Below are 27,669 nucleotides of genomic sequence, written 5' to 3'. Positions count from 1 at the left end.
TCATGTGCATGTGCATACCTGATGCATGTATATAGTTGGGCTGTGTGTACCAGTACAGAGGGTACATGTCCATTCTCTAAATCTTTAAGTAATATTTTCCTTAAGCACTCCTGTTTTGCAGCTTTTGATTTGAACTAGTTATTCACCCCAATGCAATCACTCTGCTTCACACCATGCAAATGAGCTCAGCTATCACTCACCAGCTTTATATCTTCATGTCAGTAAAATTTTAGGACAATTGGATGATTATTTCTTACACAGAACATGATAACACTCCCACTGTAGGAAACAGAATGAAACAAAAGGAATTGTGCAGTGACTGTGGTGAAAACATCTCCACAGAGTTAGGCCTTAATCTCTTTTGTTGATTTTGTTTGGATTTTTTGTGTGGTTTGTTTTTCATTTGGGGGCATTTTTATTTTATTTTTTATGTGTGTGTGATTTTTTTGGAGAGGAGACTTTCACTCTCCATAACACATACTGTGAAAAATAATGTAACAGGCTAGTGGGGCATAAGAGGAACTGCATACATACATCACATTTCCCCTTTTCTCTCCTTGGGCTAAGCATTGCCCCATTGTTTCCACAAGAAGTGGAAATGGTTAGCCTCTTTTTCAATTACTTCAGCAAAACAGATTAGCCCAAGGATTCTTAGCAGAGGCCAATGTATTTGAGATTGTTCTGAATGATGACATCTGTCACTGCATCAAAGACAAACTGGATGTTACTGGTATCAGTGGCGCAGGTGAAGTGTGAGTAGATCTCCTTGGTCTCCTTGTTGCGATTTAAGTCCTCAAACTGGCGCTGGATGTAGACTGCAGCCTCCTCATAAGTGTTTTGGCCTTTGTATTCAGGAAAGCAGACTGTTAAGGGGATGCGTCGGATTTTTTCTGCCAGCAGATCTTTCTTATTCAAAAAAAGGATGAGGGAAGTGTTGATAAACCAGTTGTTGTTGCAGATGGAATCAAAGAGACGCAAACTTTCTGCCATTCGACTCTGTAGGTGAGAAAATAACAGGGTAGATAGCATTTCAGCATAACTGTGGAAAGCATACAGCATATAGTGTTACTTCTATTAATGAGCAAAATGTGTTTATACAAAGAGCATTTATTCTGTTTGACGACTGTCCATATTACCTGAGCAAGAAACTTCAGGAATCTTAGTTCACTCATTCTGATACATTTTTCTACAGCCTGGCTCTTATTATTGTTAACATTTTTTCAAATAATTGACTATTATGAGGGCAAGTCTAAACCTAAATGTTTGGAAAAAATATGTTTACGCTGTGGGGAAAAGAAAAAAGAAAGTTGTATAACAGTAAAGGATACATGAAAAAAGGAACCACATTCTACTATGGTGGGACAGCTGGAATCTTGTTTACTTCTAAGTGAACGCTGAGTTTGGCCAGATATGTTTAACATCTTTGTGTGCACTGCCCTAAAAAGGCATTTCCATGATGACCGATGTAGAGTGACCAACAGAGTTACAAATCTGGAAGTAGCAATGCAGTGTTGCTATTAACTGAAAGCAGGAATGCTGGTTGGAAATCATCCGCCATTTTGCAATTGCTCAGCACGGTTCCCTCAGCACTTCTGGTGCAGCGGGAGCTGTCCGTGGTGCTCTCAAAAGGCTGTTGGTAGGTTTACACCAATAGGTGTAAACAGATGGAAAGTTTTGAAAAGTACTCTAGCTGACTAAAATAAAAATCGTTCGAGTATTGTCAAAAGTAAATACAGATCATAGCTTAATCAGGCATTTTTCCTAAAAGTCAATATTTTCCATCATGTTCCAGTATTTAGTCAGATATTTGTCTACATGAAAGATTTCTAAGGTAGGCACTCATTTCTCTTTAAGGAAAAGCTACTACAGTTAAGCAACGAGGTATCATTCCAAACTTTTTCAATATCCAGCAATATTTTTTCTGATTAAAACGATATGCTGTTCAGCTGTGTTCATGTACTGCTGAAAGTAGAAAAAGGCTAAAGAGTTCAGATGACAATATTGATGGCAGTATGATTTGTGTAGTGTATTAATCACATTTCAAAGACATATGCATGGTATGGCTCTTAGTTTATTATAGCCAGATGACATCTTGATACACCTGAAAATGTTAAATAAGAACAAAATGTCCCCAGTTCTAAGATGAAGGCTGACACTCAACACTGAGCCTTAAAGATGCATGATGTATCCACTCATAGCCTTCCCAAAAATGGGAAGGGAAAGGGAAAAGGGGTAGGGAGATGGGAGCTGGGCTCAGTGAAAAACAAACAAACAAACAAAAAAAAAACAGATCAGAGGCAACAATCTAAGGAGGAAATCTTATTTTACTAACTATGATATCAGAATGCAAGATAACACAATATAATACAATTACTTGAAATTGAGCCTAATAAATCAAATAAAATAGGAGAGAGAGAGAGAAAATTTTCTGAAACAGAGCAAACCTGAAAGCACACAGCTTGGAAGCACCCCCACACTCTCTACCAGGCAGTGAGCAAGAGCAAAAAGGAAGGGCCAGATCCCATGACTTCCGTGACAAACACATTTCTGGTTTTGTCAATATTGCAAAGCTACATATTACAGGAAAGGGAACTTGAGAGGATTATTGATTACAATCATTAAAAAAAATAGAACAAATTACTGTACTTCTCCCAAAGGGGTTAAGAAGTTTTTCTATTAACATGGAGGAAAAAAGTAATGGTAGAAAAAGTTATCTTTCTTCTCTGCAGTGTCTTTTCCAATGCAGGAATCCTGAGGGGGGCAGCTGGCTAGGCAATTAGAAAAAAAATGCTGCTGTAATTTCAGAATTACACAGAAGATAGGCAAGATAATGCCAATAACTTTTCCATACAGTCTTGTTGGGGTCTAATTGCAGGCTCTTCTCCAAGCATGAGAACAAGGGATTGGCTGCTTCAGGGGAAAAACATGCTAAGGAACAGATGGCTGTTTCTGTTCTTCCAGTAATTTGCAAATGTACAAATATCCCTGATCATCCTCTGGAACAGGTGTGCTTTGCAGCCAAGAGTTCCAGAACAGCTAAGAGTTTTCAAAAGGCAAGACCCTGTTATCAAGATAGCAAGTAATTAGAATAAAGAATAGAGATAAATTGGAATGTAGTATTTCTTCACAGCTTTCCTATGAAAGTATTTTGGTCATAGCTGAGAGATTTCTGAATGTAAAAATGAAAAATGAAGAGAGAAACTATCACAAATGAGGGAATTAACTATCATTTGTACTAAATATTTAAGAACTTTCTCTTGCAGTCATTTCTCCATCATTATTTTTAAATGTCTGGTATTTGGGAATTGTGGAAACCTTTAGTAAACTAAAGAAAATTTATCTCAGGTAAACAGAAAACATGCTGGATAAAACTAGTGCAGGAATGGTAACATTTGTTTTTCAGAAAGATGGGCAAAATAAAATCAGTAAATCTAGGAAGAACCAGTGGAAGCTACTTCTATTTTCCTGCTGTGGCTTTTCCTTGTGATTGCAGCTGGCATTTAGAATATGCTGGTAGCTATTTCAGAAAACGCCATGAATCTTTTTCTGTTTGAGAAATGTTATTTAGAGATTCACAATTTCAGACCTTCTGAAGAAATTAAGTGAAACTAGAATATTTGAAAAATAAGTGCTGTGGTAAAAAGGTAATTGAATCCACTGGATATAACCATGCGAGACATTTAACTTTAGTATCTTAGCCTTCCGAGCCTAAGCAGCAAGTAATTGAACACTGCACTGACCTACAAGGAGAGGATGAGGGAATTTGTCTTATTTAGACTGGCTAAGAGGTGGCTATGGGTTGATCTAATAAAAACTTTCAATTACTTGAAGCATAATTACAAAGATGATGAAGATAAATTCTTATCAGCAGCATCACATGAAGTAGCAAGTGGCAGTGAACACTAATTGCAGCTTGGAAGATTCAGATTAGAATTTGGGAGAAAAACATCAGCAGAAGACTCGAAATTTTATGAAATCTTCATCTGTAGTTGTTTTCTTCCCTCAGCTAGATAAAGTTATAGCTGGCCTGATTTACTGCAGGCAATAGTCCAGCTTCATTTGGGATGTGATAATAAATGACCTGTAGAGATCACATCTGGCTAATCCATAATTCCATGAATTGTAAGAACATATTTATCATTGAAACCATAAATGAGAAGTCAATTTTCTGTATTCAGTTTTATGCAGATCTCAAACTTTTCATCCCAAAGGGGAGAATTTAAGTACAAGGGTTATTCCTCTGCTGGAAAGAGCTATATTTAGCTGTCACTATTCTTTTGATGATGTAGGATAAAAAGGAAATAGTCAAAGAATGTAGTTCTGGCCTCTCTGAATACCCATTCTTGACTGCTTTGTTTTCTGTCAGGCTCACTTCACCTTAGAGTAGCCCAAAGGTCTGTCACCAAAGCAACCACTTGCCTTAAATGAAGTGAAATAATGCCTCACCTGTATAAGAGAATCACACTGTTTTCTCCAGGTATAGTTAGAATTATAGAATATATTTTTTCATTTACAGTTACCATAATGAATGCTACAAGCATACTGTAAAGAAAAACAAAACTTTAAAGATTACTAATAATAAAAAACTCTATCATAATGACAGTTTCTGAAAAAAAAAAAAAAAAAAAACCCAAATACATTTAATAACTCATATTTGACAGAAAACCTAAAGCATGACCTCCCCACACACTATTTTCCATAGAAAATCTATTGTAATAATTCCTCATAACAGAGCTGTAAGATTACAATCATAGATCATGTTAGAAGTCCACTTTCTACTGGCTGTTCAACAATGTATTTTCCTATCCATGTTAACAGAAAAAAGCCTTTTTTTTTTTTTAATCAGAGAATATGAAATGAACTTCCCAGGAACTAGTGACCACCACAAATACACAGAAGTATGAAATAGAGAGATTGAGATAAAATTATGATATATCATCTGTATTTATTTGATGCACTCCTAAAAATAATTAAAATTTCATGGAGAAAAAGAAGTTACTTTAAGAATCATAGAATCATAGAATGGCCTGGGTTGAAAAGGACCACAATGCTCACCTAATTTCAACCCCCTGCTATGTGCAGGGTCACCAACCAGCAGACCAGGCTGCCCAGAGCCACATCCAGCCTGGCCTTGAATGCCTCCAGGCATTCAATGTTAAGTTCTTTTTCTTAAGTTAAGTTCTTTTAAGAACTTACAAGAACTTACAAGAGAATATAAAACAAGAAGGATGTAAGCTAGAAAACATAAAGGTTGTAAAATTAAATGCTCAAATGTCAAATCAAAAAATCATTATTTTCAATATAATATTATTCATGTAACTCACGTGTTGCATAAACACCTCTTTTTCTTCATATGCCAGTCAATATTTTCCTTTACTGTCACTACTCATTCTATAGATTTATGCTTTACTATAAAATTACTATTTATGAGCTGTTGAAAAGACAGAATTACTAGTTTCTCCTCAAGCTTATAATTACTGTATCTGAGTATTTCATTGGCTACATTTGTTTTCCCAGCATGTTGTCAGATTAAGAGGTACCGCTAACAATGATTTAGAAATAGGAAACTACAAAAGGAGAAATTAGTTAGAAGGGACCCAGTAATTCTAGATACCCAGTTTAGGCACTTAAAACCTCTTTTCTCAGCACATGCTTTTCTTTATTTAACAAAGTTTTAACAGGTTTTTGAAGTTCTCACTGATACCTGCTGTAGCTCTGAGTTATCAGACCTTCTACAAATCAAATCAAGGTATCAGATTAGGTACCTTAGAGAAAAGGAAGGAAGAATTTAGAATTACGCATGAAAGCGTTTATTTAAAAAACTGATGTGCAACCAAAAAGGACCACAGACATACAGAGATATCTAGTACAGTTATTCAGTGGGACTAAACTTCTTTAATCATACAAACATTCTGTTTTCCTACAATCCTATGCTTCATTCATCTCACGTTTTCCTCCCTCTGAAGCAGATGATGGCAGTGTTCCTACAGTTGACAGTCTTATTTATCATATAAGCCCTCATTAATCACAGAAAATCCATAATATTCATTGAACAGGGCCAGAAAACCTCTGGAAAAATTAACATTGCTACAGAGCCTGAATCAAAATATACAGAAACAAGAAGTTGAGAATAAGGTTATAACAACACCATTCTGTCATTTACTCACTCTTATTTTATTTCACCAGATCACTTAAATACTTCTCCACCTCATCCTGTATCCGTGCTGTTTTACAGTCTAAATGTGTTCCTAACTTCATTCTTCTGGCTCCATTTCTTTTTCAAACTTGTACTTTACAGATGCTTGTAAAATTTGGTACTATTAGAGGATGATCAGGGCTTCCAAATGATCATCTATACTATTCATATGTCTAAGTGGACACATTCTAGGGAAAATAGGCAGAAGATCTTCAGAGGGAGAACAGGAGTAATTGGTAAATTCCAGGCTTCTCCATGGGTCAGATTTATGTTATTTGGAGTGCACGTTCTCCCTGAGTAACAAGAAATAAAAAGCTTCTAAGATTTTCCCATTGGAAGTTGAAATCTCTCTCTAGGAAAGAGGAGATGATTTAAACTTGCAGTAGAGGCACATGTTATACTAATGATCACATTTCAACTAAAAAATGTTTTCTCTAATAATAAATGGAATGTTTCTTGAAACAGTAATACTTTAGTTGCTGTCAACAGCCAATATATTAAAACTTTAAACCCAAAGTAAACTTCTTTAAAGTGAAAATCATTTTATAAACATGATGTTTGAGCAGACCCATGGAAATTACATAAGCTGCATTTAAAATTTTCCAGTTTAAAGTGGGCATTTGTATATATTTGCATTTCTACATCTATTTATTTACACGCTTTATGACAAGCTTCCCTTTCCCTTTTCACATTCAAACACTTGTTTTTTCCAGCTTAGTCTCAGCCCATGCATTTAATAAATATTTATATTCTTCTCAGGTGCCACTGTCAGTAATCCAGGTCCTGCAGCAGTTTACACAAGAAATCATTCACACATTATGAAGCACAGTGATTAGTGCTCTGTTTTTCCTTTGACCAAGTCTACTCTATTTCAAATAACAATAAGCATGTTCATTATGTACATTGCTCTGAAAGTAATGCCTCCTACTTATTTCCACGGAAAGTAAAACCAAAAAAAAGCACACAATAATACTATTTAGTAGAGCAAATTCTCAGCTAGAAAACACTATTTTTTCAACATAATCACCACCACTAGCTGTGCATTTTTACCAGTGATGAACAACTGCCTGTGTGCTATGCTCATAAAAGCCTGCACCAGCAGAGGTAACTCATTGCTCTAATGGTGTCACTACTGAAATAAGCCACCCACTGCCTTGCTGTGTTCACATCCAGTATTTGGTCTCCATAAATGTCCAGCAAGTGTCAGTGAATCTCAATTGGTAAAGTTTTTCCACGTGGAGGAATTCAATGCCACACCTTTGCTTCATGTGCACTTCCATGTCAGATGCCATTTGTAATACTTTTCAATATAAACTACGGAATCAATGTACATTGTGGACTCTCAGAACTGCTATGCTGATGTAATAATAATCTATTCCGTGCAACAGTAACTATGTCACTACCTTTTAATCTGTACATTATGAAATACATACACTGTATAGAATTGAACAAAACCTCTGCTGCCTCTATCCCCATAACCTGTCCATTATCTTTTGCTTTCCAGGACATAAGGTGTTAATTTTTGCCATTTTGAGTACATGGTAGAATCATCAAAGTGCATTTACTTATGATAGGCAAAAACTGTGTATTTGTAAAGAAGTCAATATTTAAATGCACAACAAAAGATTGGGTTTGGTTTTCAATGTCAAAGTTCATCCAACATAATTCAAAGACATAAAGCTAAACATTTTCAAATAATTTGTTAATCTAGAAGAAATTCTTGTTTAGAAAGTAAAGAAAGTGTCTTGGGCCATGATTTTTCTATGTAACATGGAAGAATACATCTACAGTTCAATTGTATGTGTCTACCTTATGCTACTCAGCTTTAAGAAGCTTCTAGAAAAGTGCCAGCACTCCTTGTAGTCCTTTATCCCTGAGAAATGGTTTACAGGAAGGGCTTTAATCATTCTCTCTCCAGAAATGGCAATGATACAAGAACATCTCTGCATATTTCATTACTAAAAAAACACTGTTTTTTCAAATTGTGTCTGGTGGAAGACCAGTCAGTGAAGTGGATCTCATGGGATGAGCACTGATTCGCATCTTGAGAGGATATACACTTTAGGATGGCGATTTGCAATCTTTATTTAGGCAGAACTAAGCTCCAGTACTATCAGTCAGGCTCCCAAAATTGACTTTGTAGAATTTTTCTTTAAGTAAGGGTACTTCTAAAAAAAATTGATTTCTTACAGTGCTCTCTTCACTTATTCACAGTGTTTCTGCCAATGCACTTTTCTATTTTAAATATTCATGTTTTGAGGAAGAAATTGTATGATTTGAGCACAGAATGGCTTTTGTATTCCCTGAGGGTGACATTTCTTTGATTCACTGTGGTCTTTCTGTGCTAAATTTTCTCTTGAGCGGAATAGCATTGGTAATATTTTTGAAAAGCTGCATTGCTGCTTTTTACTCAGGAGTAAACTGAACAAATTCCTTTTAACCTCCATCCAACTTTTATTTAACTAACAGCTCAAAGGGAATTCATTAAAGGACCTCTTTACAACCATCAAGAATCAGCATGCAGCTGAACTCTAGTCTCAAACTACGTTTTTTTTTTTCAATAGATGTCAATCTTTTGCATTAATTGTTGGAGGAGGAGAGAGGGTGGTATCTAATAGTTGCTGAAGTGTACAGCTTATTTTTTGACTACGTAGCACAGAAATGTGAACACTCAGTATTCTATAGTTTCTCCCTTTCCTCTACTAATACATAGAAGGTATAATTACACTCAGGGTACTAATAGCTCCAGTCTTGACTGCAGATTAAAACAGCAAGAGCTGTTTAAGCAAGATAACAGGATGAAGGTGAAAATACAATTTAAGCCTCTAATATTTTTATAAAATGGTATTTTTCAACTTGACTGAGAAGAGACTGAATAATTATTTTTCATTGTATACTGCCATTTCTTTCATTCTACAACTTACTACACCATTTTCTCCCTTGGAATTGCAGAGATATACGAGGGCTGCTCTGATTGCAATGCCTCCTATTTTTTATTATGTTGACTCAACACATCAGAGATGCAATAGAGATTGAACCTTCCCACCAGCATTCCATTACCTTTTGTTGCCATGTGACAGATGGCAGCAGAGGGGCAGTCTGACAAAATGGTGTCTGACATGGAAGTGTGTACGAAGCAAAAGGTACATAAGTGAATTTCTCCATATTAAATAAATTTGCACCCAGTGACATACATTGACACTTGCTGAGTGTTGATGGAGACCCAACAGCAGATGTCAGCACAGTGAGGTGATGGGTGTGCATTTCAGTGGTGGCAATGGTAGGTCAGCTCCACTGTGCAGATTTTTACAAGTGCAGCATCCAGGCTCTTCCTCATTGCTGGCAACAAGGCTTAGCTGATGGCGGTGATTATGATAAAAAACTGTGTTCTAGCTGAGAATTTGTTCTTTGTATCTATTTCCGTGGAAATAAATAGGAAGCATTACTTCTAGAGTGCCCTACATTAACCCAATGACCTACATCTAAACATCCACAGAAACAAATATATCTCCTGTATTTTCAGGTCTCATTTAGAAAAGAGTTTTTAAATTTGTCTTTTAATTACTATTTTCTGCAATTTCCTCTAACTTTTTTTTTCATTTTCTCTGACATCGTACTTTTGTACTTCCTTTTTTAATCTTTGAAGATGAAATCTGTCACTTAACTTGGAAGTACAGATACACGATGTTTAAAGTCTCAGTGCTAAAATCTAGCTGCAATCACAGCTGTTCCTTACCAAGGACACATGAATTTGCTTCAAGATCCTTGTTTTCATAACATGATAAAAATTAATCTTGTATTGCAAGGGCACTGGAAACATTATGTGGAGGCATATTTAATATTAGGCCAGTTGCTGAACAATGACAAATTGTAATACCATAGCGTTAGGCCATAGCTCCCTAGTATGCTAGACACTGCCATGAAACTCAGAAATTACCTACTTGTACAGCACTGTTGAATGTTCTTCTGTTATGCCATCACGTGTTCTTCATGAGATCAGTAAACTGATGCAGCAAAATTATATTTTATATATTATACTGATATTTTCATTTTGGAGAATGTCAGTAAGCAGTACAGGAGAAAGAAAGGAGAAAAAAAAAGTTTGGAACTAAATTAGACTTGTTGCCAAGGCTATGCTAGCATCAAGCTATTGCTAAGCCATGCATGAAGCAGATTGATACATAGTAAACCTAATAAGATTAAAATCAGGTCTCTGCTATTTTGCACAATGTGGGGATAACTGTATCACGTAAATAATCAAAGCACAAGGGGAAAAAAAAAAATCTTTCTTCCACCCACACAACAAACAGGATTTCTTCATACTTTGCAAATAAACCTGGTGAAGAAACAGCCTGCATTGCTATTTTCCCTTGCACCAATAGAGGTTATCTATTTGAAAACTTGAAGATGGTTTCCTGAGATCACCTAGCAATGGCTCTATGTTGTGTGCTGGCAAGGATCTGCATGCTTCTCTTCTCTTCACCCTAGCACCTGCTTTCACCAGCTATCAACTCTGCATAAGGGGTCTGCTACAATCAGATTTTAGATTTCTTTCTTTAACATCTGTACTCCTTTTTGTAATTCTGTTGCAATATTAGAGAACAATTGTGGAATAACTACCTCAGTGCACGAACAAATGAAACAGAAATACAACAAGGTGAAAAAATACAAAGCCAAGTAATCTTCTTGTTTTCTTGTCAAGGTTTTTGGGCTGGTTCAGCCCAGTTCTGTGACTAATGGGTTGGAGGGGATCCATGGACCCCACTCCAGGACAGGAGGAAGGGGGTATGGAAAAGGTAGGGTAACTGAAAGAATATTGAGGAACTATAAACTATTTAATTTTTAAATCTCATTTGCATGGTTTCCAATTCTTTCACTTACTACATTTATTACAAAAAGAGCTTCTGACAAAAAAAACTCTCACCACATCCCATACTTAAGCTCTAAGTATATTTAATGTACTAAAACAGTCATAAAAGTTCAACATTCTTTTAATCATATAAAATATAATTGGAATAAGGAAATATATGGATTTATACTGAGCACTACTGAAACTATTCTAACAGAATAAATGGGCATTTTTATCCTACCAGGTTAGCTTTTCTAATTTAAAATGTAAGCTCCAGTCCTCCTTCAGTGGCCACTGCATGGAGAACTGTATTATATCTAGTATAAAGACAATAAAACAAAAAAATCTATGACAAAAAAAAAAAAAAGACGGTATTTAAGCTCACTATTAAAATATATACTACATAGATAGTTAGTATTTTAAAGTACACAAACAAAGATAAACACTTCAGTATGTCAAAACAGCATCGTCACTTCAAGCAGAAGATACCAAGAACATTGTACTGACTTACGTGCATGAAGTTGCTCCCAAAACACTCTCAAAGCATAAGGCAGATGACCTGTGCATACCACTTATGAACCATTAAAATGTTTATTAGCTTTTATTAATAAAATCAGCATGGCTTTTGACATGTTTCTTGGTAAATCTTTCTTTAAATGACATTCAAGGAGAGGGTAATATACAAGTGTGTTAAAGCTATTATTTCAGCTCTGCATGCAACAAATATCCTGAGACATTTCCACAATGAAAAAATATTTAAATATCTCTTTCAAGACAATTTCTTTTTATAAGCTATATGCATCTGGAGCTGAGAAAAGCAAGACAGATCAAGGAAGATTAAGCCACTGACGCAAGATGATAGAACAATCAGGAAGCATCTGAGATGAGGGTTTTATGACACAGAGAAGAACATAATACAGAGAAGTTTAAAATCTGTTGTTGCATCATCAGTACAGATAAGCCATTTTAAAAGCACCTTTCTGTGAAGTTTAATAGTGAAAATTTATTAAACCTACATCCTTTCATATACAATTCTATATTGTAATACAGCAACTCTGGACTCAGCTCTGGGAATTCGGCTTTTTAATGGAAGCATAAAATATAAATACCAACACCAAATCAACAACATCTCACTAACACAAATATTAAGGGTTTAGATGAGCTGAATTTCATTTATAGTCTGATGAACACAGATGTCTGAATTACGTTAATGGTATGTTGTATGTTTAGTCTAACATGGTTTGTGTCTCTCTGTCTAGCAACCCAAAGTTAAATCAATGAAGTTGTCAGACAGAACACCAGGACACAAAACAACTATTGGAAATAAGATACTTTGAGTAAATTTGTTTGGAGATTTAGAGAGCAACAGCTAGATCGCTCATTCTGGAATGTGCATTTCTAGATGTCAGTCATATTACACAGCTACTTATAAATAAAGATGGTAATTTATTTACTTAAACTCTAACCTATAGTGTCATCAGGGATACCACATGCTCTAATTGTCACCTGTGTAGGGAAGATGGCAGAGATACCTCTTCACATCTTTATTTTAAAGAATAGTGCAGTTATTATAGCCCTAAGACCTATTTCCTAGAAAAACTTTTTGGTTTCCAACTTGTATTTTTAGACAACTGCTGAATTTCCCCAATGTTCAGAGGAAGATTGTCTTCATAACAGGGAAATAGTAGAATAAAATAAAGCATCCATCAAGCAGTTTTGAAATCACTGAATGTTTCATAATGAGTATGCCCTAGAATCTTAAAAGATTTAAGATAAATTTAGTCTACCTAGAAATTGCACTGAAAATGAAGATTGTAGAAGTTTGTTGTGTACTTTTCATAAAGTCAATAAGCTATGCATAATGAAACTGTGCAATTGAAAAGGATTGAGAAGAATACAAGAAATAAAAAGAGAGGACAGAGGAAATAATGTGCGCATCACCAAATATAAATACTTGTCCGTATAGAAATGAGCACATTATTTTCTGTGAAACTATTTTCTCTGCTTTTCAAATGAAATAGTCTTGCATTTAGGTTCTGTTCTCTTTGTAAATATGTTTATAGCTGATAGCTCCAGTGTTTCATCTGGAATTACGTGGCACTTCAATTTCTCCTTCTCTGCAGCCAGAGCTTCCCTTTTATATTGTTCCTATATGTTGACCAAATGAATATAAAACTATTCCTAAATAAGAAAGTCAATTTTATGAATCAGAAAGTAAAGACTCCCAACACAATATCATCCAAAATTTATGCAGCAATGAAGGAAACCATTGAAAATGTGCTAGATTGAAAATTAGTACTAATAACAATTGCCAGTTTCCTCACAGCAAATGATGAATGCAAAGAGGACAGAAGTACAGAAGTATTAATTTGAAGAATGCAAAGTAAGCAATTAAAATCCAGAACCTGGCTTTGCTCATGTTAAAATCAGTGGTAATAATATTCTCATTCACATTTTTATTTGAAAAATATTGTTATTAAAATGAAATCAACTTTTACAACCCAATCTGCTGGAATTCTAAAGCATTTCCCTTATTCCCCAGTAAAACAAAGCCCTCAAATATTAAAATACATACAATGGTATAAAAAGAATGATTTTCATCATCTAACTGTAGATTTTGCAGAACAATTTACTACACCATTCTTTCTTACTCTTTTTCTCATCTATTTGTACAAATTAAATTATAAAGTTACATTATTGTCATTTTTTCTAGTATTTCCTTTGGGAATTTATGAAGTTCAATATTTCCCACAATTTCTATTTTACTTATATTTCTACCAAGCACAAGCTTTTCATTCCTTATCTTTCACTTGCTCTTCTAACATCTTCTAAGATAATGAATAATTCACTGTCATAAACTTTATGACTTAAAAAAGAGTGTCAAAAAGCAATTGCTAATAATTATTGAAATGAGAAGGCAGGAATAAGAGTAAGAATTAAAGCTAACCATGCTCTACTATGCATCCCTGATTTTTCATACCAGAAAAAAGTATAAGCTGACTGTGAACCTAAGTTTAGTCACAGATAATTTTATGATTCTAGTCTATAAGGAAATTCCATTTAGAGAAGAAATTATTCATATCCTATTGGCCTGTTCTCTGACTTACACAGGAGAAAAAGAAAGTGGCAGGTAATGTTAATTCTTTCTTACTTAATGCCCCAAATATTTCATAAAATCCGGTATTCAGTCAAATGCAGATAAAGAGATTTGTGATGTCTTCCTTGTAAATACAACAGTGCAACATTCCTATTTTTATTTCCCAAATAGACATTTAACAAATCTTACAGCAAGCTTTAGTGACGTAGGATGACTTCCCCTGCTCTAACAATTGACATATCAAAATACTCATCTGAGTCATCTACCCTTCAATTTTCTTCTTTGCTTCTGTACATGCGATCCTACTGCTTGTCTTACACAGATCTGGAACTTACTGGACTCCTCTATGAGAAAAAACAGAGAGAACTGCTATTTCAATTTGAAATTTATCTGACCAATCCCTTAGTTTTACATTCTTATCTTTATTGAATATTTTCTCAGATACTTCAGATACTTACACACTAATGGGTACTGAGCAATTTATTTTGAACAAACATTTTGAAATGCTTTAAGTCTCAGTCTGGATTTCTGGATAGCAAAAGCGAGCCAGATGCTCTGCAGCACACTGTCTCCAGGATATTTCAGACACAGCCATGTTGCATTTAGTGTTCTCAGCCTTGGATTATTTTTCTCCCACACCTTTAGCCTCTTTACTAACCTCTCACATTTTTTAGGATCCAGTTAATATTATTTTCCTTATTCCACATACGCTGTGGTGAGGTTTCTTTTTGTGGTTTAGTTTGGCTTAAGATTTTTAATTACTATTTCCATTTGATCTATGAAGAACACTAAACGTGCAGAGCAAACTGCTGCTAGATCCACCTGTGTCACTGCCAGAATTCATGCTATTAGATAGACCACACCTGGTAATAAAAGGAGTTATAAAATTTAGCCTACTCCGATAAGTGCAATGACTTCCCTACCCACTATTATCAACTACCACATAATCATTTATGGCAGTGGAATAGCAACTGGTTCTGGCAAACAAGAATGGAAAGAAGTGCTCATTGCTATGTCACAGTTGCAGTGAGAAAGCTCAGCTTGCTGGAAGCACTGCTAGCTTTGGCAGGACACAGCTGAAGCAAAGCTCATTGTCGACTGATATGACACTTTGCCATGCCATGTTGCCAGGGAAACAGCAAAAGAAGAGAACATAAGGTTTTTGAAATGGAGGGGTTCTGGAAAAGAAAAAATGCTCAGAGCCAGGCTGTCCTGAAGTAAACGTGGTGTACCTATGACATATCATGCTTTTATATAAAATGAGGTTAGTCATATAAGCCTTTTCCCCAGAACAGAGAGATGGCATGACAGATTCTTGCTTCTAGAGAAACTACTTCTGTTACCTAGATTTTATGCTAAATGCTGTTAAATTATTATCAATTATTTGGGGGTTGACTCCTATTTGTAAGTTACAATATGACCAATCAGCAAATAATAAGAAAAAGTACACTTGACTGGACTGTGTATTTTGAAAGCAGGTTTTTTCAGTCCATTTGATAAAGGATGATATCAAGATCAAATAGTTAAAACATTAGTGACAGTAGTTCTCGTGGAATTTGAGGAGTTATTCATCATCTGCTAATTTTGAAGTATAATCATGGGACGCTGTCATTGGCTGACAGGTTTGAAATTCCAATGAGCCTATTAATAGCTATTAAAAAAACGCATTTTGATGCTCCAATCTATATCCCAAGAATCATGCTTAAGTCTTGACAGCACACAGAAAAAAAAAACAAAAACAAAAAAAAAACCCACCATAGCACATGGATATACCATCTCATCCATTTCTTGTTATAAGAGAGCAAAGAACTGTCATCCAATGACAAAGATCTCTTTAATCCAGTATCTCATGTTTTAAGAATAATAGATGATTTGTGGTGGGATGCAATTAAATTCAGAGGAAATAATTTCCTAGTACTTAAATCCAGCTTTTCAAGATCTGAACTTGGAACTGAACTTTGAAGTCAAAAGCCTTATCATGACCTTTTAACAGGCCTTGATATACTTTTCTATTGCTTCTTAAACTTGTGCAGTTTTGTACCCAACATATTCAGGCAGCAAGCTCTGTAATGCCGCTCTATACTGTGTGAAACTTCAGATTATTTGTTTTATAAACATTTCTATTGCTCTTCTCACCATAAAATAAAATCAAGCTAGATATTTCTTAGAAGTATTAAATAGATTTCTACATGTAACTCCATCTCCATGGCATCTATGTGCCATGGCACTTAGCTAACACTCGTGCCTCCATATTAAGACCCAAAAGCACTACGAAAACCAGAGAATTGGGTGCAGAAAAACAAACCATTCATTATGTACCACACCAACACCTGAGATGACAATAACACAGAAGTCTGTCTAAGGATTTAGACTTCCAGCAGGAGAACAAAGAAAATTTCTTATTAAAGCATAGTGATATTTTTAATGATATTTATTCTTCTACACTGAAAATATCAGTAGTAGGTCAGACTGAACAGCAGCTTTTCCATATCATTTAGAAATATATTAAACAGCATATGCTGCTGAGTGTGTTCTGCTCCTCTGCTGTCCTCCACTGAAGGAATAACCCATCAAACTCCACTCCTCCCACCTTTAATTGGCTATTCACTCAGGAAAAACCTTCCATGTTGTGGCAAGAGAAAGATGCAACAGCCTCTCAGAGTCTTTCTCTCAGAAAGACTTTATCAAAAATCCTTTTCTGCAAACTAAAATACATTCAGCATCTGAATTAATTCCCCCCAGAAACTATGTTTTGTTGTTTGTTTTCCCTCACGTATTTGTGTTCTTTAAGTTACTAGTTTATTCCAGTTTTTGTCTTACGCATGCAGACTAGTAACAAGAGCTGTTCACAAAAACTAATTTAAAAACATGCTTACAAGTAACGTTACGTTAGCAGTAAGATCTTCATGATGATTATTTGCTATTCACCCTGTAATGCGCTGTGGTTTAACCTGCTAAGACGGCTAAGCACCACACAGCCGTTCGGTCACTCCCCCTAGTGGAATGGGATAGGAAATCAATAAAAAGATAAATCTGGCAGCTTGAAATGAAGTAATTTAAGTAGGATAGAAAAGCAAAAGAAGAATAGCAATAATAATAAAAATTATAACAATAATGACAGTAGCATATACAAGATAAGCAATGCCAAATTCAGTTTCTCACCACCCAGTGACCACTGCCCAGCCAGTCTCCAAGCCAACTCCCCAGATTTATTGTTTAGCAGGACACAGTGTGGTATGGGTTATCCCTTTGGCTAGTCTGGGTAAGCTGTCTTGGTTCTGTCCCCTCCCAGCTTCTTGTGCACCTCCAGCCTCCTCACTTGCAAGGCAACACGAGAAGCAGAAAAGTCCTTGACACAGCGTAAGCATTGCTCTGTAATAACTGAAACACCATTGTGTTATCAGTGTTACTATCATCCTAAATCAAAAACACAGCACCATAACAGATACACGGAAGAAAATTAACTCCATCCCAGCTGAAACCAGGCCATTATGCTTTCCAAAGAATAGTCATTAGTACTTATAGATTTCATACATGATTTTCTTTTCTCTATCATTTAACTTTCTTGTTACTAATCATGTCAAACCTTGTAGGGTTTTCAATATTCAACTCCATTTCCTATTCTCTTTTCTCATGCCAGAAAATTTTCTTAGCTAAATCTTGTCAACTGTTTTACAAGTTCCTTTGTTATCAGCTTCCAAAGTAGATAGTTTAAGTAAGTGAATGAATGTCTTCTCAAAGAGGATCTTGACCTTCCAATCTCATTGAGTAAGGCTGAATTCAGTTCCTTTCCTTCACAAATTGAATCCTTATCAATAAGATGCTATTGAGTTTATACAATCAATTTCTCTGTCCATGAAACAGATATGGATAACAGGTGCTTTCTCCCAGACAGTAGCAATGGCTTTGCTGCTGACTCATTACAATTCTTTAGGTGCTAGACAGATGTCACTTGTTCATACACACTGCTCCAATGGCTAGGTTAACCCTCTTGGTAGAAAGACTTACCTACTTTCTAGATTGATGGGCATTACTGGAATGAGTGTGGGGATTTTGCCTTTCTTATAGTTTGGGGACTGGCATTGACCGCTGAGTTTCATATAACCTCTGCCTGTTTATCAAACAATATCCATAGCCTTCCTCCTAAAGATGATTCTGAGCTTGAAGCTCATAGGATATTCAGGAGTCTTGTGTCCTTTATGTTCCATTATGTAGATAACTACATCAGAAGCATATAATTATGGTGAATAATATAACTGAAAATAAGCCTTCATACATACTGAAAAGCATTGTAAATTGCATCTTAAGCAATTATTCTCTCACATATTTTCAGTACTTTACTGATATTTACACACTTTAAAATATACATGCTTGGACATAAGCCTTGAATACCTCTCTGTAAATGTAAACTTTTACAAGGGAAAATTTATATTACTTTTCAAACTGAAAAAAGGTCAAGGCTAAAAGCCAATTTACAATGCTAAAAGATTACACGTATGAATTCTGAAGTCATCTAGGCTATGCTCCCACACAAAATTCACTCTGAAACATCTTGAAATGGAAAGGCGTCACAAAAGCAAGAACACCTGCACAGTTTTGGTCAATCCTTTTCTCAGATTCCCAGAAGACTTAGTTTGTTGGAAAGATGTTTCACCTAAATCAGTATTTGCCAATATGGATTTTTACCACTGACAGTTAAAGGTGCTAGCAAGGTTACACATGAGCTGTATCACAATTTCCCCTCAGCCTATTCAAAATTCAAATCATTTGCATATGACATATGGCCTTCCAAATAAATTATAACTAGATAATTGAGAGGTTCCTTGGTAGTCCCAAAGATTAGTTTTGCAGTAGGCCTAATGGAGTCTTTTCTGTTTGTTATTTTGTTCTTTCATCTGCACCTTCATTTGCTATAGTAAGAACTATTTGGCTATAGTAAAAACAAACTCAAAAGTGGTTAATTTTTTTTTTCATTCACTTGCAATGACTGTAAAAACAGGAATAAAAATTAACTAAAGCCACCTGCTAGCAGTTTCAACATCACCATTCAAAATATATTTAACTATTGCCATTTTTAGAGAGAGAAGAATAAGTAAATTATATACACGCATCATGTGAATCTCTCTTAGAGATATCTCATGAATTCAGTCCTACTTTCATATTTTACTCATTTCATTATTCACCTTGTAACAACATCTTCGAGTAAACTCTAGCTGTTTAGAATGCTGTTGCAGCTATCCATAAGAAACTTGAAAATTATCCAGAGCATGTAGCAGGTATGAAACAAAACTAAGTGCACAGGTGGACATATGGGGAGACTTGCAAGGAAAGTGCAAAACTTTTTATGGTGAGAGACAGGAGGAGTAACACGAGAGTACAGCTCATGTAGTGCTCTCCAATACCACATTAACTTCAATAGTTTGAATAAAGATGTGACACTTGGGAGGAGTTTCCTGCTAATATCTAAGATAGATACACAGAATTCAGTAAGTGTAAAAGCAAAAAAGATGATCATTTGAAAATTTAACAAGCAGGTCATGGAGGCTAACATTATCAATGCCAGAAGTGACATTTTATATTAAATAAAAGATGAAAAAAGGTCAATCAGCTGTTAAGGACCTTGGAAATTAAGAAAGTAATTTGTTTGATGTAACAGAGAAGGGATTGGTGCGGACATATAAAAACCTAAGGCAAAATTCTCAGAGTGCTGGTCAGGAATAATAATTTTATAATAAAATTAATAGTATTCCGAAGTTATCGTACAAACCAATTTTGCAACTATGTCAAAAAAAAAAAAGAGACATCTGTTATCTAGTTGAGTCATACTAGGTACGTGCTTGGAAACAGAAAATTACGTTTGCTCTGTGCTAGCAGAGAAGCACATATAAAATTGCAGAAAACATACACAGATCATATTTGCAGATAATCCTACATAAGCAGGAAAATACTGTTACACAGAGTGATGGAAGAAAATGCCTAAGGTGTAGGAAAGAAGAGTTTTTTTCACTTTAATAAGTAAAAATTGTTTGCTGTTTAATATGCAAGTCAGTATTACATATTTTGAATAGACAAGTCAAAATACTGGTTTGGCCAGATCCACAAAGTGTTAGCTCACATGATTTCGTCTCTGCAAGTGATGTTATTCAAAATGAAGTGTAGTGGGGAAAAGACTAAAGTGCAAAAGCCCCAGGAAAAAAAAAAAGTCTGTCTTGCTCATCTCTCATTCATTTGTCTCCAGGGGGTATAAAGTTTAACTTATCTCAAATACAAAAGAAGTATTGTCCAGGCAACAAGTAGTCTGGGCATTATTTTTCTTCCCTCTTCTGCACATTGGTGTAACTACAGTGTTCTGGGATTTGATATTTCATGTACAAATTGGGCTGAACTTGAGTTGTGGATGCCCCGTCCCTGGGAGTGTTCAAGGCAGACTGAATTGGGCTGGGCAGCCTGGTCTAGCATTAAATACAGAGGTTGGTGGCCCTGCATGTGGCGGGGGGTTGGAGATTCATGATCCTTGAGGTCCCTTCCAACCCTGTTCTGTGCTTCTGTGAACTCTCATGGAAATCACTGGGACAAATTCTGTGATTAAACTGATCTATTTTCTAGCCACTAGTTTTAGACGAGCAAGACTCTATATAGAGACACTATACCTTACTGAAATACAAATACCAGCACTTCTGTGCACTTCATTCAAGTTTTATGCTTTCGATTAGCCACATAATATTAATAAGTTGCTTTTCTATATCAAATTGCCTTCATCAGTTCAGCTGCAAATCTGCCCTGTTACACTCATTAGGAATTCTGTACAGAATAGTGTCAAAAGAGTGTTGATCTCAGTGCACTACTTTAAACATTACTGTGATTAACAAACTCATTACTAGAACTTTTCTTTGGGATAAAAGAAAGAAGAGGCTTTCTGTTATAAATTCAAATTCCCATTAATATTATCCAAACCCATTAGTAAACAATAAGGTCCTTGATAAAGAAGAACTTCTACATCTTCAATATGAAAATCCCAGAAAATTGGATCAGGCACATTTTTTCCAGAATAAGAATTTTTCAATCTTGCTATTCACAAATAAACAAATTGCAGCATCAATAAGAGGAATGTGAACTCGAGTGTGATTGCAGCACTTTCTCTGCAAAGCCCAAGTTACTAAAGCTTAGAAATCTGAACGGATACCAGCAACGCAACATCGCAGGCATGCTTCAAGGCAGACAGACACAGTCTGTCGCATAAACAATGACAAAATCAAGACTGTTAGAGATGAGACAGTAGTTTTAAGCCTCCACTCAACCAAAATCTCTATTTTTTTCCAAAACGCTTCTTTCATAGACATTTGAATAGCAGATCTTAGAACAGAAGTATGTAAAGTTTTTCATATCAGAGACATTGCATTTCTCCCTCAGAAAAGTTACAACATCACAGCACTAACAGATTTTGTTCTTTCCCTGCAAAATGAAATAAAAGTATTACACAATCCTGTATAATGTTTAATTAGTGATGGTAACTTTTACTTAACGTCATAGAACACAAAGTTACCAGAATGTTCAGATACTTGCAGTTAAACACTCAAAACTGAACATACAAAACAGACTATTTGACCTACAGAAAGATCAAACTGACCATCCAAATTTGAGTTCTCTCTATTCTACTTTCAAATTCAGAACCATTATTTGTCAGTTTTTCTAGAGACATCATAAAGAGTTTAGGCCCACAGTTATTTATATCCTATGTCAAACAGCTGCAGATACTAACTCTAGGTACTACACATAGAATACATTTAATTATGAAGAGTTTCAAATCAATGCAGAAATTATCCCCAAATTTTCCCCTTCCCAACCCAAATTCATCAAGTGGATTGTCATGCATGCTCTTGTTATGGAGGAATATGTCTTAACGTGTTGGCAAACCACGGGATTTTGCCTGCAATTCTAAATCATGAGCTTCAGAAATTGAGAAAAAGACAACAGTACGTCTTCGGGTGTTTCTATAGTGGCTTATTTTCTTACCAGAAGGAGTGGGTTTGTTATTTATTTTAAATCTGGAACAGACTGTTTTTCTTCTGCAGCATAACTTTTATTTGCTAGAGTGTTTCTATTATCTGTTCTAAATTTATTCATAGGTGCAAACATTCACTTTGATAAGCTGGTCAATAGAATGTTAACTAGTGTCTCATAATGAGTATTCCATTTGCAGTAAAACGGAAGCGTTTGATCAAAATTCAGCTTAGGTTAATGTTCTTGGCAATAACATCTTTTTCCTTGAAGAATCATAAAAAGGGCAAGCAAAAGCTATTCAGCCATATAAGGGAAACTTGTAAAACAAAAGGATTATTTCTGGAAACTATTTTGTAGTCTTGGTTCAAACCTAAGTATAATTGCTTCTCAAACTTATCACTTAGCTCCCTTTTAATAAGAAAAAGAAAATCTTTCTGAAAAACCTGTTAGCAACCAAAAACTGGCAACCTAAAGCTCTGACAAAGGAGTTAGAAATACAAATGAATTGAAATCATTTATCATAATTGTACCAGTAGTTATAACAGATTGTATAAAATGATAATTCAGCAACCCATTTCCTAAATGCATGGGATGTGAAGGGAACAGTTGTATGTATTATCTTCAGTGATCCTCTCATTTTATGCTGGTTTGGGCTAGCAGAACCCAAAAATTGAACACGCAAGACTTCACAGAAAAGTGTCAGCAAAAGCAAGCAAGCAAGCAAACAAAAAAAACTCCAAGACTAAGATTTCAGGGAAGTATTGTTCTACAATTTTAACTAATTCATGTTTCTATTTGGCTTGTGTGTTTTTTATAGGACTTGCAGGTAATTACTGATATCTCTTTCCAATCCTATCTCTATGACTTCTGTCAACTTCTGATACAAACTTTGGAAAATATGTCAGAAACATCACCCGTGGATCTTTTTTTTTTCCTTTCCAATCTAAAGCCCCATCCATCTCATGCAGTTCCCCACCTCAGCCAATGTAAACTCTTATCACTAGACCTGTGTAATCCCCTAGGTCATTTGACAGTATTTTAATCTGTACTGTGATACCACAATAAATGATATTGTACAAATAGCAGACTAGATAGAAATCACTGAAGTTTTTTCAAATCCAAAATTCATCTTTCCTCAGGGATGTGGTGAATAGCACGTGCTATATACTATATGTATAATTTGGGGGAGGCCTTCGCATTTTGTTAAAGCTGTTGCAGTTATTCCAGTAATTATCAAAACCAAGAGCATGGATATTGAATCTTTAAAGAGGACAGCAGCTCTCAATAGCAGTTTTTAATTGAAAAGTCAGATATGCATCCATGTTGACACTACACAAGTCCAGTGCAAAGCAAACAACAGTGACAGAAGTAATGGTTGACTTCCTCTCCAGAAGGAGACAGCATAGCTTCTCAGAGAAAATCCATGACAGTGGAATCTGCACTCTGACAGACAACTTAGATAGAGCTTCAGCTCTTCTATTGAGCCTGTCTGTGGAGGAAATCCATCTTCCTCTCAAAATGTTCCTCCACATTACAGCTTTAGTGAAGCCTGTATAAGTTGGTAGTCAGTTATGAGAGTTACAAGAGTTTATTGAAATTCTAAAGCAAAAGGAGAAAAGGAGATATACAGTTGCAGATAAAGTAGGGTTACTCATACACAAGCACCAGAGGATGTCCAGCAGATGATATAGATCTTACACATGTGTAGTATACTAAGCTTAAGACACTCCATAAAGAAAGTCTAATGCAGATGCGTCTGCTACACATGAACAAGGGGCAGAAAGACTGATAAGCAATAGATGTCAAGGCTGACTAGTAATCTACTTCCGTAGAGAAGTGCAAAACCAGATCACTACAGCTAGTTAGAAGATCTTCTTACTGATACTGTTAGTACCCAAACACTGTATAAAAATAAATAAAAGATAAAATAAAATTTTCTTTTTGGGGACTTCTTCCCCAAATACAGTTAAGTAACACACCTGCAGTAAAACAACAAGGATGCTGGTGTTCTTGAGTATTCTAGAAACTGATACTTGCAGAACTAGCTTTCTAAATATAAAATAGCTGAAGTAGTAAGGGAATATAACAGAAATAGAAGCATCTTAAAGTTAACTTCGTAATTTTACAGTATAGATTTTCATACTTCCTGACAGGATCTGGTTTCAAAATAAACAGAGCATGCTGAGAAACCACAAGATGGTGGAATCCTTGTTTGTTTCTAGCCTTACCCACAAACTTAGGTATTAGATTTTACACATCTGTCAAAAAATAACTTCAAATAAAACCCTGTGTTATCTCAAGCAAATTGAATGTTGTTACAAACACATAGTTGCATATGTGTAAGTGTGCTTATATATTTCCATAGTTACTGTATTTGTGTGCTGTGCAAACCAGACACTAACAATAGCATTAAAAGGGAATATTCACTGGATAAAGCAAGTCAACTACATAAACAAAAACAGCCAAAGAAAATTTTAAAGTTCCTTATTTGGATTTTTATTTTAAACTAATTTTATGTTATCCCAAATCTTGATTGAAAATCCCAGCGAAGAAAAAGGAGGAGGGAGGAATGGGAGGACACAACTGGTACTCATTGCTATTTTAGATTCAGAGTTACCCAGGATTTGCAAAACAATGCCCACAGTGTCCAAGTTACCTATTCTGTACATCAAGATGTCTACTGTCTTTAGTGACATTTGGAACAATTATTTACCCAGATAAACCTGACAAATTTCTGCTGTCACTTGAGAAGCACTTAAATAGTAAGTAAATACATTTTGAAAGAAAAGTATCTAAGTAAATGAAAGCAATCAAACTCATGAGGGGGAACAGAAGAGAAATAAAAGGGGATTAAGGAGCAGATGATGTACTTACTGTTTGGTTATCTTCATACAGCTTCAAGTCATATCCACTCAGCTCCACACAGAAAATTATTGCTGTAACCCCCTCGAAACAGTGGATCCATTTTTTGCGTTCAGATCTCTGTCCACCCACATCCACCATTTTGAAAGTCAGCTCTTTGAACGTGAACTTATTTTCTACAATCCCTGTGGTCATGTCCCGAGAACGCAGAATATCTTCCACGGTAGGGATGTAGTCCAGTGCTGCAATCCTTTCTAGGTCATTTAAGTAGTATGCAGCATTATCCTCCAGGTGGTACTCGTTGGAGCGGCAGAAACACTCCTGCACACCTGGATCTGCCCACAGCCGTTTCATGACTCCCAGAAGCTCAGGGGTGATCTCGCCTTTGCTCTCAGCTGGACCCGTCAGGGCAAAGAGCTGCACAGCATCATATGCTCTGTCAGGGTTATGAAATTCTATCTTAAGCGTAGCTAGAGCCCGAATGATGCGTGTGAGGGAGTCAATTGCATTATAGATAATCAGAGGTTTGTATTCCTTGCAAGCCTCCAAATTAAAGCCACCACTGTGAATGATTTTCATCTGCTTTACAATAGTACTCTTCCCAGAGTTGCTGGTACCCAGGAGAAGCAGCTTGATCTCTCTTCGTTGGCGCTGGCTTTCAGAGCGCAGGTGGCGGTCAATCCTACGGGACCGCCGCGCTGCCTCTTTCTCCTCAGAGCTTTGCCTACATCCCATGGTATAGCAGGCTGTTACAGAAAGGGAAGGCTGGAGATTGTCTCAGTTCCTTTGTGTCTCTAAGAAAGATCTGTGGTGTCTATCAGCTCTCGTGCCAGGTACACCTTGTACAGGGAAGAAAAATCCAATACCTACTGGTCCAAGAGGCTTGTACCACCTAATTCAGTGCCAGCAGGGGTGCAAACACGCGTAGATAGGCAACCACAGAAAAAGCCTCTTCAGTAAATCTCATGACACTCCCCTTTACAGCGCATAAACAGTGGCACATTCCTGTTAATGAAGGGATGCTCTCCTTTGCCACGGTTTGGCTAGATCCATCAAATATTCCTTTCTGTTCTGCATAATTATTTTGCTGCCTTCTGTCCAAAGGTAAGGAGCTGCACTTTCACCTTCTCTGTTCTAGCCCTCGTCTTCTAACTGTATTTTCCGGTTGCTGTGGTGATGCTGCTAGATAATGTTGACACTCTTTTCAGTCGCGCTGCATTTGTTGTTTCTCTGCTCTCACTTCTTCAGCTGATTCAATTCAGTTCTGTAAGTCTGTGCTTTCCACCTGCCAAACAATAAGAGAGAGAAATGAACGAAGCAAGAGACTGCTTCCTCGCTGTAAACTACTTGCTGCTTTCTCTTCTGGACTTTGAAACCTTTTATTATCTCAACTAGAAAATAGAGATGGAAATACACAAAGAAAAACAAAAATTCAAAACTCCAGCAAGAATGTAGGGACAGTTGAAACTTGCAGACCTAAGAAAATGTGGTTTCTGAACAATAGTAAATCAAGTCTCCTTTTCAGCCTTCTGTGTTTTATTATCTAAACCTACATGAAAACAAACAGTGCTGAGCTGTGTCCCAATTTCTCCCTCAGCAAGAGCTTATGGCAGTGCTTTTCCTGCACGGTCCTGTTCTGACTGGTTTTCCTGAAGTAGAAAAATGAAACAATCACAACTACTTTTCCCAGCCTCTCCTTTTATATCAATATCTTGTACTCAGATGTTCTCCTGAGTTTTCTTTCATCTTTTTTGTTTTGTTTGTACTAAACATTTAAGTAACTAAATTAGGAAGCAAAAGGAAGCGATTAAGTTTTCTTCATGATTTTGTGAAAGAAAGAAAGTAACTGATGTTTGCAGAATATGGCAACATATTCCTTCCCCTTCTGAGAATGAAACTGTTTAACCTCCTACCCACACAATCAATAGTGATATAATACTGTCACAAACTGCATAAGCTTTTTTTCCCTAGCAAAGCTAATGTTGGTTAAACCACTTCCATTTTTTTTTTTCCTACAAAAATTCAGGGAGATGCAGGAAAAAATGACCAGAAGGCAAAGACTTCATGAAAAAGAAGCACAGGAAATACTATCCAAAGCGAGGTCTGAAATCTTTGCAGTTACCGTTAGAGCAACATTCCCAAATTAGGGTTTAAGCTTAATAGTTGAAACTCTGCAGAAGGAACAGCAGGAAGCAGTTACCTCTCACAAAAGGAAACACATTGCTAACAGCTGATTGGTGACTTGTCTCTTTTTCTAGGAAGGGCTTGCTGCTTTCACTGAGCTCTGAGCACCAGAAGTCATGCTTTTCTTATTGTATGCTGGCCCCACTTCACTGTCTGTGTACTTGTGTCTGTAGGGTCTCTTCAGTGAGTTTTTTTTGTTTTGTTTTGTTTTTTTGTTTTTTTGTTTTTTTTTTAACAAACTAAACTGCATGCCACTGAGATATTCTCAGTGGAAGGTTTAACAAAAAGGTCAAAACCTACTAAAAAAAATACTATTCCCATTCCATTTTAATAAGGCTTCCCCTCAAACCCCACTTTAAATGTTATCCTAGAAAGTCTTTTGAAGTTTTTCCTGCATGAAGTTACTAGCATTTCAATATAGATGGGATGAAGCAAAAAATGCGTACTGAAGAGGACGATTCCACACTAGTAGGAAAGGGA

At 36.0% G+C, this 27,669-nt stretch overlaps 2 protein-coding genes across 10 annotated transcripts in view; one reads left to right on the top strand and one right to left on the bottom strand.

Annotated features, from left to right (window-relative positions):
* The window catches only part of RSPH14 (radial spoke head 14 homolog), a 73,363-nt gene that overhangs the window by 9,257 nt on the left and 36,437 nt on the right, over positions 1–27,669 (top strand). The window lies entirely within an intron of this gene.
* The window catches only part of GNAZ (G protein subunit alpha z), a 45,259-nt gene continuing 18,238 nt past the window's right edge, over positions 649–27,669 (bottom strand). For 6 of the 7 annotated variants that reach the window (XM_031592301.2, XM_090120844.1, XM_090120843.1 and 3 more), the window contains 2 exons: positions 25,018–26,290; positions 649–996 (listed from right to left, as the gene is read on the bottom strand). In XM_031592301.2, the coding sequence (XP_031448161.1) occupies positions 652–996; positions 25,018–25,740 (1,068 nt within the window). In that variant the 5' untranslated portion in view covers positions 25,741–26,290 and the 3' untranslated portion in view covers positions 649–651. Of the gene's footprint in view, positions 997–7,453; positions 11,322–25,017; positions 26,291–27,669 lie in introns of those variants that run through there. The other variant, XR_004166774.2, reaches the window with a different exon arrangement.

This window comes from Phasianus colchicus, chromosome 18 (genome assembly GCF_987193195.1).
Source record: "Phasianus colchicus chromosome 18, bPhaCol1.hap1.1, whole genome shotgun sequence".
NCBI lineage: Eukaryota > Metazoa > Chordata > Aves > Galliformes > Phasianidae > Phasianus > Phasianus colchicus.
The sequence above is the reverse complement of the archived record's forward strand: the minus strand, read 5'-3'. Positions and strand labels throughout refer to the sequence as shown.